The 18,008-nt window shown below is 37.7% G+C and overlaps 1 protein-coding gene across 1 annotated transcript in view; it reads left to right on the top strand.

The window, feature by feature from the left end:
- The window catches only part of sik2a (salt-inducible kinase 2a), a gene marked incomplete at both ends in the record, with an annotated part of 37,547 nt that extends 20,526 nt beyond the window's left edge, over nucleotides 1-17,021 (top strand). The window contains 11 exons of the mRNA XM_081365788.1: nucleotides 725-849; nucleotides 2,039-2,162; nucleotides 2,401-2,627; nucleotides 3,465-3,617; nucleotides 3,971-4,129; nucleotides 7,351-7,567; nucleotides 9,825-10,073; nucleotides 11,337-11,464; nucleotides 11,651-11,770; nucleotides 16,320-16,414; nucleotides 16,592-17,021. Of these exons, the coding sequence (XP_081221914.1) occupies nucleotides 725-849; nucleotides 2,039-2,162; nucleotides 2,401-2,627; nucleotides 3,465-3,617; nucleotides 3,971-4,129; nucleotides 7,351-7,567; nucleotides 9,825-10,073; nucleotides 11,337-11,464; nucleotides 11,651-11,770; nucleotides 16,320-16,414; nucleotides 16,592-17,021 (2,027 nt within the window). The remainder of the gene's footprint in view (nucleotides 1-724; nucleotides 850-2,038; nucleotides 2,163-2,400; nucleotides 2,628-3,464; nucleotides 3,618-3,970; nucleotides 4,130-7,350; nucleotides 7,568-9,824; nucleotides 10,074-11,336; nucleotides 11,465-11,650; nucleotides 11,771-16,319; nucleotides 16,415-16,591) is intronic.
- Nucleotides 17,022-18,008: the final 987 nt, after the last annotated feature.

The raw sequence follows: 18,008 nt of genomic DNA, 5'->3' as shown, positions 1-18,008 counted from the left end.
TGTACTCTTTTTGTTAAGAAAAGGTATTTACTCTTGAATGTGTAGCAAAAAAAGTAGGCAGGCTTTGGGACATACTACTTCGTCATCTTTATCGGATGGATCTGTCGCGTGCATCCTGTCATGTAAACTGCCCTGTCAATCATCTTGTCACAGTTAAAATCCTCTATTAAATCTAATTTAATTTCCTACCGTTTCGGAGAGAAATGTAGAAGCACGTTCATCTGCCAGTGGGTCTTTCATGGAGACTGTCCTCATTTGTTTGCAATTTGAATATAATAATGCATTTAAAAGTTGATGCGCTTCACCAACGGACGTTGCTCAAATGCCTCTGGGCGCAATTGGATAGACTTAAAACCAATCAGAGCGATCGTCATCGTGTAAAGCCCGCCTCAACGTTTCTGATTGGTGCTGCGATTTCTAGGCCATGGAAATGGGCTTGAATGAGCTCTTTGCCAGACTACTTCTCGAGCAAATCTAAATTTGCCGGAAGTTGTCTGGGCTTTCCCAGGCTAACAGTTTCAGTGACTTCTGTGTGAGCTGAGCTTCATACATTGCTACACTATTGACAATAGACAACGGACCTTTTTTGCCTGTAAATGCTTGTACATTTTTTTTCTTACAGTATGTACTTTAAGTCTTCCACGCAGAATGAATATATGAATGTATACTATATAGAAAGTCAATGCTGACATTGACTTTTTCTTTTTCTTTTTATCTGCCACAGATTTTGGCTTTGGAAACTTCTTCCGTCCCGGGGAACCCCTGACCACTTGGTGTGGAAGCCCACCATATGCAGCTCCAGAGGTGTTTGAAGGACAACAGTATGAGGGTCCGCAACTGGACATCTGGGTAAGAGCTTGGCAGTACACTGACTATATCAGATGGAAATACTATAGTAATTTGATATATATAAAACTGAGTACAATATTCATGTACCATGTTATTTACATGGTTACATCATAATCACGTAAAGCCCCTGCTGTGGAAAAAAAAGCTAAAAATCAGCCTTATCTGGTTGGTTGGTCTTAGCTGTTGAAGATGAATGGAGCTGGTTTAAGCTGGTCAAGCTGGTCTCCCAGCCCGGCCAAGCTGGTGTACAGCTGGTTTTAACTGGTTGGTCAACTGCTGGCCTGACCAGCTGAGACTAGCCTGATCATCTAAAAAAGTGGTCAAAACCCCTCTAAAGCCAGCCTGTTAAGCCAGTTATGACCAGGCTGGAAGACCAGCCAACCAGATTTGGCTGGTTTTAGCTGTTTTTTTTAGCAGCAATATTGGCTCTATAGCAAATCTCAGCTGTGTGATTGTTTATATTGTCATAAAAGGGTAAACTTTATTATCGCACAGCTCTATATAAAGATGGATATATTTATCCACACAAATCCAGTACAATCATGTAAAGCGAAATATACTATGTAGCAAATCTCAACTACCTTATTTATTTAGTCATAAAATGTAACTATATTATCACCCAGCTCTTTATATAAAGTTGTATATATAAGTATGTCCAACTTTATTATCATACATACAGTATACTTGTTTAGGGCTGATATAGCAAATCTCAACTGTTTTATTGCTTGTATTGCCGCAAAATGTATCCCCAGCTCTAATCTGCTAAATGCGATTATAAACATCAACATCATGAATTTCTGTAAAGCTGCTTTACATTGTGTATTGTTAAAAACGCTACATGTATATAAATAAATTTGACTTGGCTTGACCTAGTTCTCCAAAAAATAGCATGGAATGATCATGTCCACAAAACCATGGTATTGGTACCATGTTCAAAAAAGCATGGTAATACCATATTCGGGGGCATCAAACTAATATGTATGTATTAGACAGCTGACGAAATTCTTCCCGGTTGTTGATTTGTCATCTCAGTCAGTATGGAGAATTGCGTCAACAACTAATGGTAATTTAATTGATTGAAAACATAATTATTATTTCCTGCATTGTGTGTGGGTGGTCCTTTGTGCTAGTTCCTAGGCAGAGATTTATGTTTATTTATTGATTTTCTGTGAATGTGTGTGTCATGCAGAGTATGGGGGTGGTTTTGTACGTGTTGGTGTGTGGCGCTCTTCCATTTGACGGCCCTAGCCTTCCTGTTCTCAGACAGAGGGTCCTGGAGGGTCGTTTCCGCATCCCCTACTTCATGAGTGAGGGTGAGGAAGTCACAATAACACAATTATACGACTGTTCATGCATGTTTGAGTTGGCATGAATACAGTAGGTATTTATCAACCACCTCAATATCTATATTATTTGGAATCAATACTGAAAGAGAGTGTTGGGGGTTAAATGCTACATAATTAGTACATTGCTGCTTACACCAGAAGATAAAGTTTCAGAAGGAGGCAGCATCTCTTTTGAGCTCATCGTATTCAATGTATAATTTTTCAGACTGTGAGCACCTGATCAGGAAGATGTTGGTTCTAGATCCAGCCAGACGTTTGTCCCTGAGTCAGATCAAAGAACATCGCTGGATGGTGCAGGAGGTCCCGTCCCAGCGGCCTGTGCTCTACAGACAGGGTTTGCCCTGCGAGAGCAAATCAGGCTTGGGTGAGCACAGTGAGCAGGTGCTGCGACTCATGCACAGCCTGGGCATCGACCAGCAGAAGACTATTGAGGTCAGTTGATCAGCTTTTACTTGGCCAGGGTTTGGAATTGATTAATTCCAGTGCAGTTCCTGAGATCAAACTGCATTTGAATTAAGGTTGCAAACAGGATGTAGAACTGTAATTCAAATTTGACTTTAAGAAAGTACAATGAAATTGAAAATTCAATTAAAATAAATTTCAAATTGAACTGAAATGATTTTCATGCGCAAAACATATGGACTATTATGAAAAACCTTAAATGATGTTTGACATAGCCAGCTATATGAATTTATATTTAAATTATATACATTTCATTATATTTAATAAACTAAATGTCTCTTTTTATGTACTATTATGGAATATCACTCATTGAGAACCAAAATTCTCAATATATTCTTTGATAAGTATTGATAAGTTCAATTTCAGTATTTATTTTTATTAATTTTATGAAGACATTTTGTTGTGCTGCATGTCAAAATTAAAATCTGTTTAAAAATTATTTTTACTGGATTTACATATTTTTGGGGGGGGGAATAATTATACATAAACATCCACAATTAGTCAAAAACAATGATATTATTATTTATGTTTTTCCACAAAACTTGTGTTTTACTACATTTCTGTAATTCAAATTCCTGTGAGTGAGCCCAGTTTGATTCAATAGACAATCCTGAGCCAATTCTTCAATTCTGAACTCTAGTAGTGTTTTTTTTTTCTTTCTAAAAATAATTTATCCTCTGAATTCCAAATCTGATTTCTCCAAAGTATAGCCTTTCAGAATCTTTTCAAACCGTACTGATAGAAATGTGACATTTCTACTGTTCTCTTTCCTTGTCTGTCTTGCTCTCCTTGCCTTTCCTGTCACAGTCTCTCCAGAACAAAAGCTATAACCACTTTGCTGCTATCTACTACCTGCTTGTGGAGCGGTTGAAAGCGCATCGCAGCAGTTTCCCTGTGGAACAGCGTTTGCACGCCAGCCAGCGCCGCCCTAGCACCGTCGCTGAGCAGACTGTTGTCAAGGTAACCCCATCTGTGAAGTCTTCCCAGACATATTGAAATGGCGCTGGTATAAAAATGTAAATATTGGAATCATGAGAAACAAAATCTGTATTCCAGCCATCCTTCTTTCAGTTTAACCTCTGTGACCGTAAACCACATAAACAAGCTTTTAAGGTTTGGTGGGTTGCTTGTAACAGTTGAGACCTTTTTGGATCCTTTTTATGGATTCATCAGCATATTCATTACACATTCATGCAGTATCAGATGGTACTTTGACATATACAAAGTCTAAGACTACTTAAAAGTGCCTGTCCATGTAACAAAGGTACAACCATGATAGTTACAATATCATGATATTTATTGGTATTTTACAGACCATGGCGGTTCCCTCCCAAGCGTGCGTCCCTCCTCAGGCAGCACGTCACCTGCGTTCACCTGTTCTGTTGCAGTCCACCACAGACACATTTACCTTCCCACAAACCCCTGCTTCCCCAGATCAGACGCTCATAGAGGAAGACGTGGCAACTCCCAAGGTCAGTTATGTTTCAACTGAAGTGAGCACCAAAACAAAGAGTGAAAAAAGGTTATTAAATGGATTCTTTTTGCACAGAGAGAAATCTCTCATCCTCCTTTCGGGCTTGAGGCTATATTTCGTAAGCTCTGCCTGCATGTTTTAAATAGCAGCGTTACTCATTGGCGCTGCTGTATGACGGCAATAAGAGCTTTTGTCTGCAGCGTGTGAAGTTCCTCTGCCTGCGTGTCAGCCTGATCTCTTCCTCATTACTCACCCGCAGTATCTCCGCAGCATTTCAGCCTCTTAAAATAACAACTGCGTATATATATTAAATAATAAAAAATGCTCTTTATGATTTCAGCGGCTGGTGTCACCACTGGGGCTTTGCGTCAGTGTAGGTATCTCAAGCACTCATTGCTAATCATTCATATATGAATGACTCAGACAGAGGCAAGGGTATTTATATGATACCTGGTAAGAGGCGATATGACAGTATGCGCTTCGTGACTCCTGGAATATGTCAACCGGCAGAGATTTTGCTGAACCATTTATATCATGGTTGCAGGGCTGGGCGATATGATGATGTACATTGTGGCAGCGATTTTGCTATGTCGTTTATATTGTGGTATGTAAATATATTTGTGTAGCACAGATTGTACAACTTAAAGTTATTGACACTTTAGATTGTGTTCACACTTGACAGGTTTGGTTTGATTAAAACAAACTTTGGTGCGATTGCTCTGTTAGTGCGGTTCATTGAATAAGTCACTCTGAACGCTGCCATCCGAACCCTGATGCGCACCAAACAAGAAACAAACAACACAACATGCACCAAAGACATCTAAATGAACCAAAAACAGGACGGGATGTCACAAGATGTGACTAAAAAGAACAAAATGCTCAAGCATACCTGTTTTTTCACGCCATAGGTGCTACGTTGCACATTACAATCCGGTAGAGGTGTCGAAAACGGCGTCTCCTTGCTGTAGATTAGGGTTCTTCAAATCCTGCCCTACATACTGTAGTTTATGGTGCGTTTAAATCATGTCGGAAAGATCATATTTATGAGTTGAATGCACATTAACGCCACCACAATGCCGTTAATATGAGTGGGTTTTCTTTAAACCCTGATTTTTACGAATTGGAGGCGTGTCAGTGAGAAACATGGCGGAATACCACAATACTTAAAGGTGTTTAGCAGTGATATTGTCAGGCTTTTCTAAGTTAATTGCCTGCACAAAATATGATAGCATTGTAATATATAACAATATAATATGATCATGGGGAAACACAAAGCCAGCATTTCAGCCCTTTATTTGCAGGCTGTTGTTACAGTAACGCCAGCCTGTCAGTTTTGCTGCCTGCTGTTACACAACACCACGGCCCTGTTTTTGTAAATGCCCCTGATGTGCCAGTGATGGGCCACCCATGTGATCAGTGCTGGGTGCTCAGTCCACTCGTGAGAAGCGTGACTACAACATTTGTCACCTTGGCTTTCGCAAGGCAATCTCCACAGCTACTGTTCCTTTAATTGACGTGCAGCGTTGACTCATCCTGTGGGGACTCTGCCATATACATACCAATTTGGCCTCCAAAAGGTCTTTTTCTGTTTGCTCCTGTAACTCAACCGACGCTTGCAATGCCAAGGTCAAGAGTTTAATTTCCAGGGAACAAACACACTTTAACAGTAGCCATTGAATGGACTGTGAGTGGTACTTAAAGTGAATGCCAAATGAAAATGTAAATGTTTGTTTATGAAGAAGGGGAAGCGTGATAAGTCATTCATTTAGCCTCAGCACCTGTGGAGCAGAACAGATGGCAATCTGGGGATCTCTTCAAACATGTTGAGGTCACGCTCTCACAAACTTATTTCAACTGGCTTATTGTAATTCAGGAAAGCTGCTGGTCGCCTGTGGGCATTTGACAGAGCAGCATTACATAACTCTGAAAAAATGAAACCGATGACACGGACATGGAGTTGCAGACATAGTCTAACGCAGAGTTTACAAAAGGGGTTTATCATGCATTTTGGTAATTCGTTGTGCAGTAGGTTCATTTTATTTACGCATTCCCAACATTTCTGTTCACTGGATTTCACCAATATTCTGCCAAAGAATAAGACATAAATATTAGTACTGTAACTTGCAGTGTAGAATAAAATAATTATTATAATGATCAAATATTCATTTTTTATTTACAGGACATATATTTTATACTCATTTTTAGAATTAGAGTTTTTTTTTATGTTACGCACTAAAGAGGAGATAGAATAACTGATATCTATCTGCTCTACAAATACATTATAATTGTTGATATTTAAGGAAAAGAGGAAAATGAATATTAAATACTGATTTTAAACGATACTGGCCAGTGATAGAAGTTTTAAAAAAAAATGTGTTGTTTGTTAACTCACTGAAACTGGATGAAAATGAATAATGTTGTTCCAAACCTATATTCTGTTGTTTATTCCATAGAACACGAAAGTAGACTTTTGAATCTTATACAGTTCATGGAATAAAAGTGACCATGGTTTTCCAACTCAAAAAAGTACCAAATGTATCAAAAAGTAGTCCATTTTACTAGTACTTTAGGGGCTTTCGCACTGGAGGAACGTTTTTTCATAGTTCCTATTATTATTGGTGAAAGTAACTGCTTTTTGGCGTGTTCGCACCGCAAGAACTGGGACTAATTTTAGCTATAGGAATGCCTTATGGGGAAACTAAACTAGCTCCTGCTTCAGAGTAGGGTCTAACCCACAACAATAACAACTACCAGTGACGTAAGTGTATGCTGATTGTTAGCTTGCAGTCGATTGTAAGAAAAGGACGGGGTTTATGCAGACGAAATGACTGGAGAAATCCTGCATACATCAGAGAGAAGTCTGTCGTTTCACCAGAAGATTAAGTTGACATTTTGGCTAAAAAATTACAAGGTCAAAAAAAACAATGAATGGATGTATTGTTAATAATAAGATCTGTAACATTAAGAAAATAGATGAATTTCCATTTCATGTCGAATAAAATGTTTTATTCCCTGATAATCTTCACTTCACATCAATTTCAAAGCGTTCTTGTTTGCCTCTTGGAGAACAGCTAGTAGTCACATCTATTGCTTTTCAGTTGATTTCAGGTGTCAGATCTGAAAACAGCAAAGTGAAAACGTTCAAAGAGTGCTGAGCTGTTTCAGCCCAAAATAGTTTTGCCAACAGTGTGTGTGTGTGTGTGTGTATTTATATCTCAGGTGGATGGCTGCTTACTGGACCCACTCCCTCCGGTCGTTGTCCGCAAGGTCAGCGGCTCGCTGCCTAGCAACGTCATGGAGACGTCCATTGATGAGGGCATTGAGGCAGAGGAGGAGCACACTGTGCCCCTAGCCGCCTTTCATACAGCTCGCTTCAGTCAGCGCCGGCACACTCTGTCTGAGGTCACCAACCAACCTGCTGTGCTGCCCATCACAGGTTAGTTCTGCATTTTGTACTGTATGTTGAGTCGAGACAATTATAGTCTAGACACATATATATTGAAATATCGTGTCTTAAAGATACATACTGTATTACCGATCAGAAGTTTGCGGTCTTTAAGATTTTTTTTATGTTTTTATTTTCTGCTCACCAAGACTATTTGATAAAAAATACAGTAAAAACAGTAATATCGTGAAATTAAAATGTAATTATACATGAGAACACAGAGATGAATTTTCAGCATCTTTACTCCAGTCTTCAGCAATCGCATGATCCTTCAGAAATCATTCAAATATGCTGATTTAGAGCTCAAGAAACATCTCTTAGGATCTCTTTTTAGGATTCAACGACAATTAGAAAGAGAATTTTCTTTTTTGAAATATACGTTTTTGTAACAATGTAAAAGTCTTTCATGCAGATTAGTATGCATATAATATATACTAGAGATGCACCGATACTAAATGTCTTTGCCTATACCGATAGTCGATTATTCAGAATGATATCTGCCGATACAGAGTTTTAATTTTCTAAAGGACAAACATCTCCCAAATAATGCTGCAAACTATACAGGGAACTCTCTCATTTGGTACATTACTATGATGTTAGAGCAGGGGTGCCCAACCCTGCTCCTGCCGATCGACTGTCCTGCAGAGTTTATCTCGAACCCTAATCAAACACACCTGAAGCAGCCAATTAAGGTCTTTAGGATCACATGAAAATTAAAGGCAGGTGTGTTTGATTAGGGTTGGAGATGAACTGTGCAGGACAGTCGATCGGCAGGAGAAGGGTTGGGCACCCCTGTGTTAGAGGTTTGAATTAACAACAGAGCTATTATTTTCTACTGGTATTTATTTTATTATGTAATAATCACACTCAAATGAAAAAAGGAAATATTTTATGCAACTCAGTTGCACATAAGATAGTTTTCATAAACGCTTCTTCATGACAAATTTATTCAAAATATACATATATAATTAACAGTAAATAAGCTCCTCTCTAGTATTTTTTATAGCCAACTAAAGATCTGTGAACACTGGATAACTTTCCTGAGATAAATGTGATCTTACATGACATTTTTCTCGACTTGTACTGTACTTTCAATATACCTTCTGATGTTCATTCATGTTTATTTTGTGCTATGTATTAAAGTGGAAGAAAAGACTCGCGCTCCATGCTGCCGCTTAAACTGAGGCGCTAAATCGATCCGTTACGTCACATTTAATCTATTTATTGTTTTATTGTTTTGAGTTTCATAATGAAATGTCCAGAATTTGAAAGCATAGGCTTTGTTTTTCATCAGAAGTAACAACCTCTTTGTGATTATTAGAAGGGAGGCGCACTACAAATAATGTTTGGTGTTGGGAAAAAACGTGGACCTGGCAACCCTGGCTTGAACTACTGGTGATTCATTGGGTCAAACAGAGCCTGCTTTAATGTTGCTGTTTTTTAACTATTAATTTGTTGGCGCGTTAACTTGCCCTAAATTCAACACCAGAGATTTTCTTCACACACAGTATGAGATTCAATCTGACATGTTTTTCCGGTCCCCTTTTGATTGACAGGATATAATCTGCCATGATCATCAGCTCGTGAAAATAATGCTTTTATCGGCCGATACATTGGTGCATCTCTAATATTATATTGTTGAATTAAACTTAAATTCATTTATTTATGCCCACTAGAGAGAAACTTGGAATTCTAGCTAAACTTCTACTGACATTAACACACAGTGAACCTTTTTTAGTTGACAGTTTGATTTTGCTCATGTCACTTACATCAATGTTAGACTAGTTTATTTATAAAGCACATTTACTACACAATGGGAATTCAAAGTGCTTTACATAATAAAGAGAAAAAATAAGATAAGATAAATAAAATAAAGTTAGAGAAAATGAAATGAAAGCTTAATTTAAATCTTAAAACAAAAAGGATAAAGTATAAACAAAAGGACAAACTAAAAATGCTGTCTAGTCAGTAAGGTGAAGTGCATATTCAGAGAATTCACAGATAAACAGATGTGTTTATGTTTATGTCTGGACTGGAATGTGGTCAGTGAGGCTTGGATTATTGTTTTTACATTGTAATGTAAACCATGCATTATGTTGCAGTTCTTAAAGTTCACTGTAACTTGGTAAGGTTTATGTACTCTCCAAAGTCAGCTTTAACTTGCATTTGAGTCTTGCCATTCATTTTGGACCCTGAATAAATACTGTTACATCTATATACTTGAGTGAACTTCAGTTACTCTCCACAGGTCTGAACCCGTCCCTCGGCAGCATGGACTCAGAGTACAGCATGGGTTCAACACAAAGTGACTTCAGCTTGCCTGAAGAGAACCCAGCTCTAAGCACTACACCTGCCAGCTCCACAGCTCCAGTCTTCCTCAGCAAGAAGCCTCCTGAACCCCTGCAGCCGCTCAACACAGAGGGGCGGGACGCTCATAATCACTCACTAGTCAGTTTCAGAGAGGGGCGAAGGGCTTCAGACACTTCTCTCACTCAAGGTCGGGATGATTTGTGTTCTCTTGTGCACATTATTTTTCATTTCGCTTTTTCATCCATCACCTTTCTCTCAAACTTTGTGCAAGGAATGGACATGCTACATTTATGCTTGCGAAATTATTTTGAACAACATATATGGGCTACAGGATGTGAACTTAATAGTATATAACTGTACTCACAGCTTATATAATATTAATGAAATAAAGGGCCAATTCAGTGTTCTTAAAGGGATAGTTGTTCACCCAAAAATGAAAATTAGCCCATGATTTACTCGCCCTCAAGTCATCCTAGGTGTATATGACAATCTACTTTCAGACAAATACAATCTGAGTTATATTAAAAAATGTCCTGGCTCTTCCAAGCTTTATGGCCGTTTCTGTTTTTTCCAAGTGCACCTATCCATCATAAAAGCGGCTCTGGGGGGTTAATAAAGGCCTTCTGAAGTGAAGCGTTGGTAAATATTTAAATTTAATATCTAGCTTTTTTACTTTATAAAGTTTTAAATATGGATATTTTTCTTACACAAACGCACCACTTCACTTCAGAAGGCCTTTATTAACCCCTCGGAGATGTGTGGAGCACTTTTATGATGGATAGATGAACAACTGTTCTCTGCCATTATGAGGCTTGGAAGAACCAGGACAAACCAAGACGATTGTATTCATCTGAAAGAAGAATGTCATTTACACCTAGGATGACTTGAGGGTGAGTAAATCATGGGCTAATTTTCACTTTTGGGTGAACTAACCCTTTAAAGAGAGCACACTATCATGACTCCAAGTGTATATAGATTGGGGATCAAGAGGTTAAGCCAAGAGGTTATTCTGTTACATGTAGATCCTTTATTGGTTAAATGTCTTTTCACTATAGAAATGCACAGGTCAGAATTCACCAAACTTAAACTATAGTTTGCAGCAAAAGACAAAAATATCTGCTACTGCATCTGTTCTTCTGTGTGTGTGATTGAAGCACAAAATCTAGCATGCCCACCACTTTACTGTCTGCAGGCATGTATTTGCATGTCATAATCAGTGTTTTGGAATATTTATTGTTAGTGGATAAAATAACCCTCATTCTGACTGATATCTGACCTTCTATGAATAATGGCTACTTTTAAAAGCAGAATATAATCACAGTGATTCACTTCTGTACTAATTATAGCAGTAGTCAATGAGTCAGACCACCCCTGCAGCAGTCACAGGAATATCTCTACCAGTTCATCTGACTCGAAATCTGTTCTTTTTATTGAACCTATGGTTTAACAGGTTTAGTGGCATTCAGACAGCACCTTCAGAACCTGGCCAGGACCAAGGGCTTCCTGGAGCTGAACAAAGCCCAGATAGTGTTAGGACTCCCCACCGTCAGTCCACAGGACTATCCATTCAGTCACCAGGTCAGAGAGCAATTTGTGCTGGTCTCAGTTTGTTTTCTATTTTTTACATTTTTAAGCATAAGTCTTGTGCCTTTGAACTTGAAATAAAAAAGGTGGCAGAATATAGATAAGACTAAGATTCTTGGAAGATGACCGATGACTAAGGTATTTATGCTGATATAAAAACCTATTCTTTAATCATTTCAGGGAGAAGGACGCCAATGTCTAAGTGGAAAAGATACGCTGACATTCACGGGTAAAATGCACCCTTATTTGCTATCCAGGAGACAGAGTTTGGAGACGCAGTACCTTGCTCAGCGACTGCAGGTGGGTGCATATGAGTGTCCACAATAAACAAAAGGGGGGGGGGGGAATGGTTTAAATCACACGAGCCAAGCTTTTAGAAATGTAATCTTTGTGTTAATGTTGGTTTCTTATGGTTTTGAAAAACTTTTTTATCATTTGCAAGAAAAGTTTCAATTTAATTATTCTAAAAATGTCATGTGGTGTAACCAAGTAAAATATAATAGGTTATTTTACATGCACTATGAAGTTATGTGAACATTCATATCTAAATCATATAATACTTTTCAAAATAAAGAGTTTGTTTAAGTGTTCATTAAGTTTGTGGGGAGTTGCACCAGTTTTTCTCAATCGATTTGGCACATTTCTCCAAACTCAGGTCACTGTTCTCAAAACAGTTAATACAGTAACCTGAACACTTTGTAGTTGTCCTAAACAGGTTGTACATTTTCCTTCATTTCATGCAAATTACAAATCACATGCATAATTTTTTTAAAAACCGAATCAAATTCTCAAATGTTTTCACAGTAGTTCATACAGCCAACCAAAACTTTAATATATCAGGAAAAAACAATTGCAGCTCTTTTTACTGGTTTTACAAAAATCACAATCATTTGTGCACCATTTTTCCATTATTTGTTAAATTCTCAGTTGCTCTTGGAATGTTCTCAACTAGCCCCAAATAAATATCTGCTGAGTTAGAAATACACACAACACAGGAAATGCAAATTCCCTAATTGTTTACCCAGCTATCAATTACAAAAACTATGAATGGGAAGAAGAATGGGAAAGGAAGAGGTGTAAGAGTGAGAGGTTTTGGAGAGGAAGGGTAATATTGAGAGTGAGAAGAACATTGAAAGAGGTAGAAAGAGAAGAGGGGAAAGGAATAGATGGTACAGGAAGAGGAGATGGAGCAAGAAGAGTGGAGGATTTAGGAGAAGCAAGAAGAGCTTCTCACAACCAAGTAAGTCTTCTTCAAACGATGGAAGAGGCTTGTGGAGAAGTTAAGGCACAAGGATGGATCCAGCATTCACAGCTTTTTTTACCCACGATCCATGACTCGTGAAAATATATGCTGTGATGTTGATAATTCTTTGACCAGATGTAAATGAGAGGCAAGATCTATAAAGTTCACTGATTCAATGATTGCAGTGCATTTATTTGTTCATTTTTAAAACTCATTGCTATGCAACTAAACTCGTCATTTAAGAACTTTGAAGAACACAATGAAAGAACGCAAAAAAAAAATATCTTCATTCCTGTATTTGTGTATCTATAGCTGAATATGTTATCAAATCACCACTTGTAGTATTGATGTTAGTATTTATTTTTGATAAATGCATTACTAGAATAAAATGCAGTGCTTCATTATGCAGTGAATTTTGAACTGTTTCACCAGCATAAGAGTGTGGCTAGTTTGCTGTTTTAACTGTTTTGAAAGCAACAGCATTAATTTGGAGAAATGTGTCAAATCGATTGAGAAAAACTGTAATACCTGAACTAACCTTGCCTAAATCATAAAAACCTCCAATGATCTGCTTCGTTTGCTGGATTATACGTGTTGGTTAGACCACATGACTTTGGCCATGCAGACAAACATTTTTCAAATATCAATAAGCAATGATGCAGTTTTTTTCTGAGAAATGATAATATAAGATAGTCAAATTACTTGAGGTTTTCTTTTCAAGAATTTAATTCTTTTGAGGTTTTTTCTTTATTATGATTTTTTTTTTCAATTATGAATTTTAATTCAGAAATTAAAATGCTCATTAAAGAAGAGGTGTATGCATGAATAACTTTTTTTATGCTTTATTGAATAAACTAATAGATACAGACTAATGTAAGCATCATATCTTTGATTCAGATATCACAGTGTGCAAATGTACAAAAACAGTATTTCTGCTAATAAAGTGGAATGTGTAAATATGTTGCAGGCCTATTGGTTGGCATGTAAACTGTTAAAACTGGTTATTTATATAAACTTGATTTTTGGTACACTGTAAAAAAAAAAAAAAATCATTAAATTTACGGTAAAAAATGGCAATTGTGGTTGCCAGAAATTTACCGTAAAAAATACGGTAGCAACATTTTAGGTTGTTCAAATTTAACTTAAATTTACAGGGGGAAAAAAGTATTTGATTACAACTGATATAATGTTAATTAACCAACCTATTGAAGTACTAATATCTGTTTTGTACCTTTGTAATATACTGACAACCACCCAACAGGTGGTGATGAAAAAGTCACATGATGAATCAAAGCTCATCACAAGCAGTTTTTCCACAAGCTGAGAAGGTAAATACTAATATATATAGAAGGTGCACAGTGTCATTCACACAAATACTAACCACCATCATGGTAACACGCATGACATAAAAATAAAAATGTAATAAACATTAATTGAACAACATCAGATGTAACATAAAACCCTAATGTACATAACTAATTAGAAAAAAACTAAGAAAACCAAGAAGAAACCATTATTTCAACAAAAATACATCAAATGTGAAGTGTCATGCAGGGAATTCTGGGAATTTCAATTTACAGTTTTTCACTGTAAATAATACAATGACTTGCACTTGCTCCAAAAACTGTCAATTTAATTGTTTTACTGTAAAATTACATTAAATGTCAGGTTTGATCTACTATGGCTATTCAACGTATATAGTACGGAAACTTTCTGTCAACCAGTTAATCGTATTTTACGGTTTACAGTTTTTACAGACATGCTGCTGTGAGCATGTAAGATATGCTGCTGCTGCATTAATAGGCATAGATAAATCCCATAGCAGATCTAGACAGGTGGAGCTGGGGGAGGTGGAGGGTTTCAGAGGACCAGATTACAGAAAACACTGATTCAATTGGTCATGAACTGCATTGCTTTTTTTGTTTTATAATGTTTCCTGGTGTGAACTTATAATGTTAGTATGATTTTTACAAATTAAAATTGTCATAGTTAAAATTGCCTAACCTTGATTGGCTAACATCTTTGCATATGAAATAGCTAAGTATTACATGTGGATCTCTCTAAAAAAAATTTAGCACATTTTTACTATTACTGCTGTTAACTAATCGTGAAAAGTGTTGATTATAGCATTATATTTAGATCATGGTATGAAAGGTTGCAGTGATGAGCATTGTAGCCAATCCGACATGTTGAGCGCATGAATGCAGAGATCTCGTCACTGTAACTCGATTTCTGCACCAGGGTCGGCGCCGCAGGGGGATCTGATTTGTGCCCCTCAGTTTCAAATTGTCCCCCCTCCACCCCCGAAACGGGATTTATGTTAACCCTTTGACGCGTATAAACACACCAGTGTGATTAAAACGTTCAGTGCGTCACTGCTAAATTCTAATATGCTTTCGCTGGTGCTGAGCCAGAGACGGACGCGCTCAGTGCTTTTCATATATCACAACTATTCAATGTTTTCAACCACATAATGTTTATTTTAGGTTTCCGACATTTAAATGGACATTTAAATCAAGTTTGTTAAAAAAAAATACATTTATTGTTTGCTAAATTCAAGTTCCATTTACTGATGTCTACACTCTAAAAAATGCTGGGCTGTTTCAACCCAACTTTGGGTCAAACGTTTGGGTTTGTCCATATTTGACCCAAAATTAGGTTAAAACAACCCAGCATTTTTTAGAGTGTATGGAAGCTGCAATAATTATTTCAATTATAATTTGACGAAGTGCTATATTCATATCAGATACACATTGCTTATAAAACAATAAAGTTTACTATATTCTTCTCCCAGTTCACCGGCCACTTTTGTGTATTTTGGGAAAAATTGATGAATTTTACTAATGTAAAGCCGACAGATCCTCTGTATTTCAGTGCAAACTCATCGCGCGTTATATCAACTAACATGACCATTATAAACGACACAACACATTCACTTCCACATATTTGATAATCGGAATATATCATATAATTCATAATGTAGTTAACACGTTTGTGAATATTTTAAAAATAAACGTGATACATGTGTCATGTGTGGCTGCATGGCAAGGCGCCAAGGATGTAATACGTTCTAAAATAATGTTCTAAAATAATGGTCGACTTAAAAAATAGAGCCCCTAGAATAGATTTCCCTCATTTCTAACTGATTATTTTCATCCTACTAAGAGAAACAATGTGAAGTTGACCGTTTAGTCACTGGTTTGATTTACTGACACATAGACAAAGAACATCTGACTGTAGCTACATGAATCATTACATAGCAGAAATAACTCGTCACAGTTTGGTTACAATAAAAGCTTTTTTTGGACTAACATGGAAGTTTTCAGCTCTGAAACTTACTGGATATTTGTATAGTATGATGACCTCTTATATGCCAAAAGCTCAAAGAAAATTTGATTTATCAGTCCATGACCCCTTTAAGTGTTGAGCAAGCAATCTCACTGGCTGCAGAATCAGCGGAGGCCAATTCGCTTGTGCCTTGTAATAAATCTTGTGATTGCATGTAAAGGATCCATCAGCCTGTGCCATCTAGAGTTTCATGAATAAAAAATATATTTATTTGAAAAAGATTTTTATTATGGCTTGTTTTGTTTTTTGTTATTTCAGAGGGCCAGTCAGTTGGCAAGTGGTCTTGGAAGTGGGCAGATGTTTTGTAAAGAGGCTGCACCACGCACTTTAGAGCAACAACTCCAAGAGCACAGGTGAGGAACAACTGCATTCAAAATGTCCTGAAATTGCCCAGACAGCAACATAGTGTCGCTCCAGATCCGGGCCACATCTGGTACGTGTGGATTCCACGCGTGCCAGATGTGGGCCGGATCTGGGCGACACTATAACTTTCAGTTATGACACCTTTTCCATTGTAATCCTATGTGCAGACTGCAGCAGAAGAGGCTCTATCTCCAGAAGCAGTCTCAGGTACAGGCCTACTTCCACCAGATGCAGCTGGCAGAGGATGGTTACCCCCCTCCCCAGGACTGCAGAGACCCCCAGAACAGTCCCCTGTCCAGCCCTCCCTTCACATGGACCCAAACCCTGACCCCTTTTCTGGAGCCTGGAGCCTCGTCCCTGGCTTACGGCCCCAAGTCAGCCCGCTTTCCAGACTGGCCTCCGCCACCAGACAATCAAACAAACTACACCCCGTCCCTCCCTACAGAGCCCCTGTACGCATGGATTCCTGCCCAGCCGCCTCTCTCCACTGGCAAAGCAGAGAGCCCATCGGCACAACACACACCTGAAGCTTCTTTCCTGGACTGCGAGATGGTGGAGACCGTAGAGGCCCCACAAGGGTGTGTACTCGTAAACTAAATGTGAAATAAAGCACTCTGAGGCTGGCTCTCAGACACAAGTGTGGTAAAAAAAAAAAGCTCCCTCAGGGACGAACAAAATGCCATGGTTTGGGTCACATCTTACAGATGCTACAGATGTGCACTTGATCCTTTGGTAGACCCTTACAGACCTTCATTTTCAAAGATGTTTGTGAGATGCGCTAGTGTCCTGATATGTTTTTTTTTTCCGGTAAGCACATACGAAATGTAGTGCAGCTACCATAGAGTTTAAAAATCAGTATTGAAGCAATATTCCTTTTCCTATATAATACTCTAGAGTTCTATGAGTTTCAGTGTTTTTATAAGTAGTTTGTTTAATACTTAAATGATTAGTAGCTACTAAGTTTTCATTATTGGTAGTGTGTGATTTTTAAATAATAGATCATTAACAAAGAAATGTAAATATAAGTACGATAAAAAAAGTCAGCATGAAACAATTCAGAGCATTTTTTCCTTAGTAAAATGATACCCAGACAGCAACATAGTGTCGGCCCAGATCCGGCCCACATCTGGTACACGTAGATTCCACACGGCCCAGTCACATGTTGTTGTCTGGGTTGTGAAACAGGAGAACAAAATATCGAGCGAGAGCTAAGTACTACTAAGATGCCATTCTATGGAAGCTTGTTTCCACCAAAAAATGTAAAAAGAATTGCGACTTTATTTCACAATTGCAAGTTTACATCTTTTTTTGTAAGAAATAACAGCATTATGAGATATAACCATAAACTCGCAATTCTGACTTCTTTTCTCAGTTGTGAGATATAAACTCGCAATTGTGAGTTATAAAATCTAAAGTTTTTCTCTGAATTGCAAGTTTATATCTCACAATTTGGAGTTTATAACTCGCAATTTTGTGCGTTTCCAGTTCAGAGGAAAAAAATCTGATTTTTCTTTCGAAATTGCGAGTTTATTTTTCCTAGTTGGGGACATACTGTATATTTTTAAACCATAGATGCAGAAAAAA

Source organism: Scardinius erythrophthalmus (assembly GCF_964197995.2).
Source record: "Scardinius erythrophthalmus genome assembly, chromosome: 5".
NCBI lineage: Eukaryota > Metazoa > Chordata > Actinopteri > Cypriniformes > Leuciscidae > Scardinius > Scardinius erythrophthalmus.
Note: the sequence above shows the minus strand (reverse complement) of the source record. Positions and strands in the feature narration are given on the sequence as shown.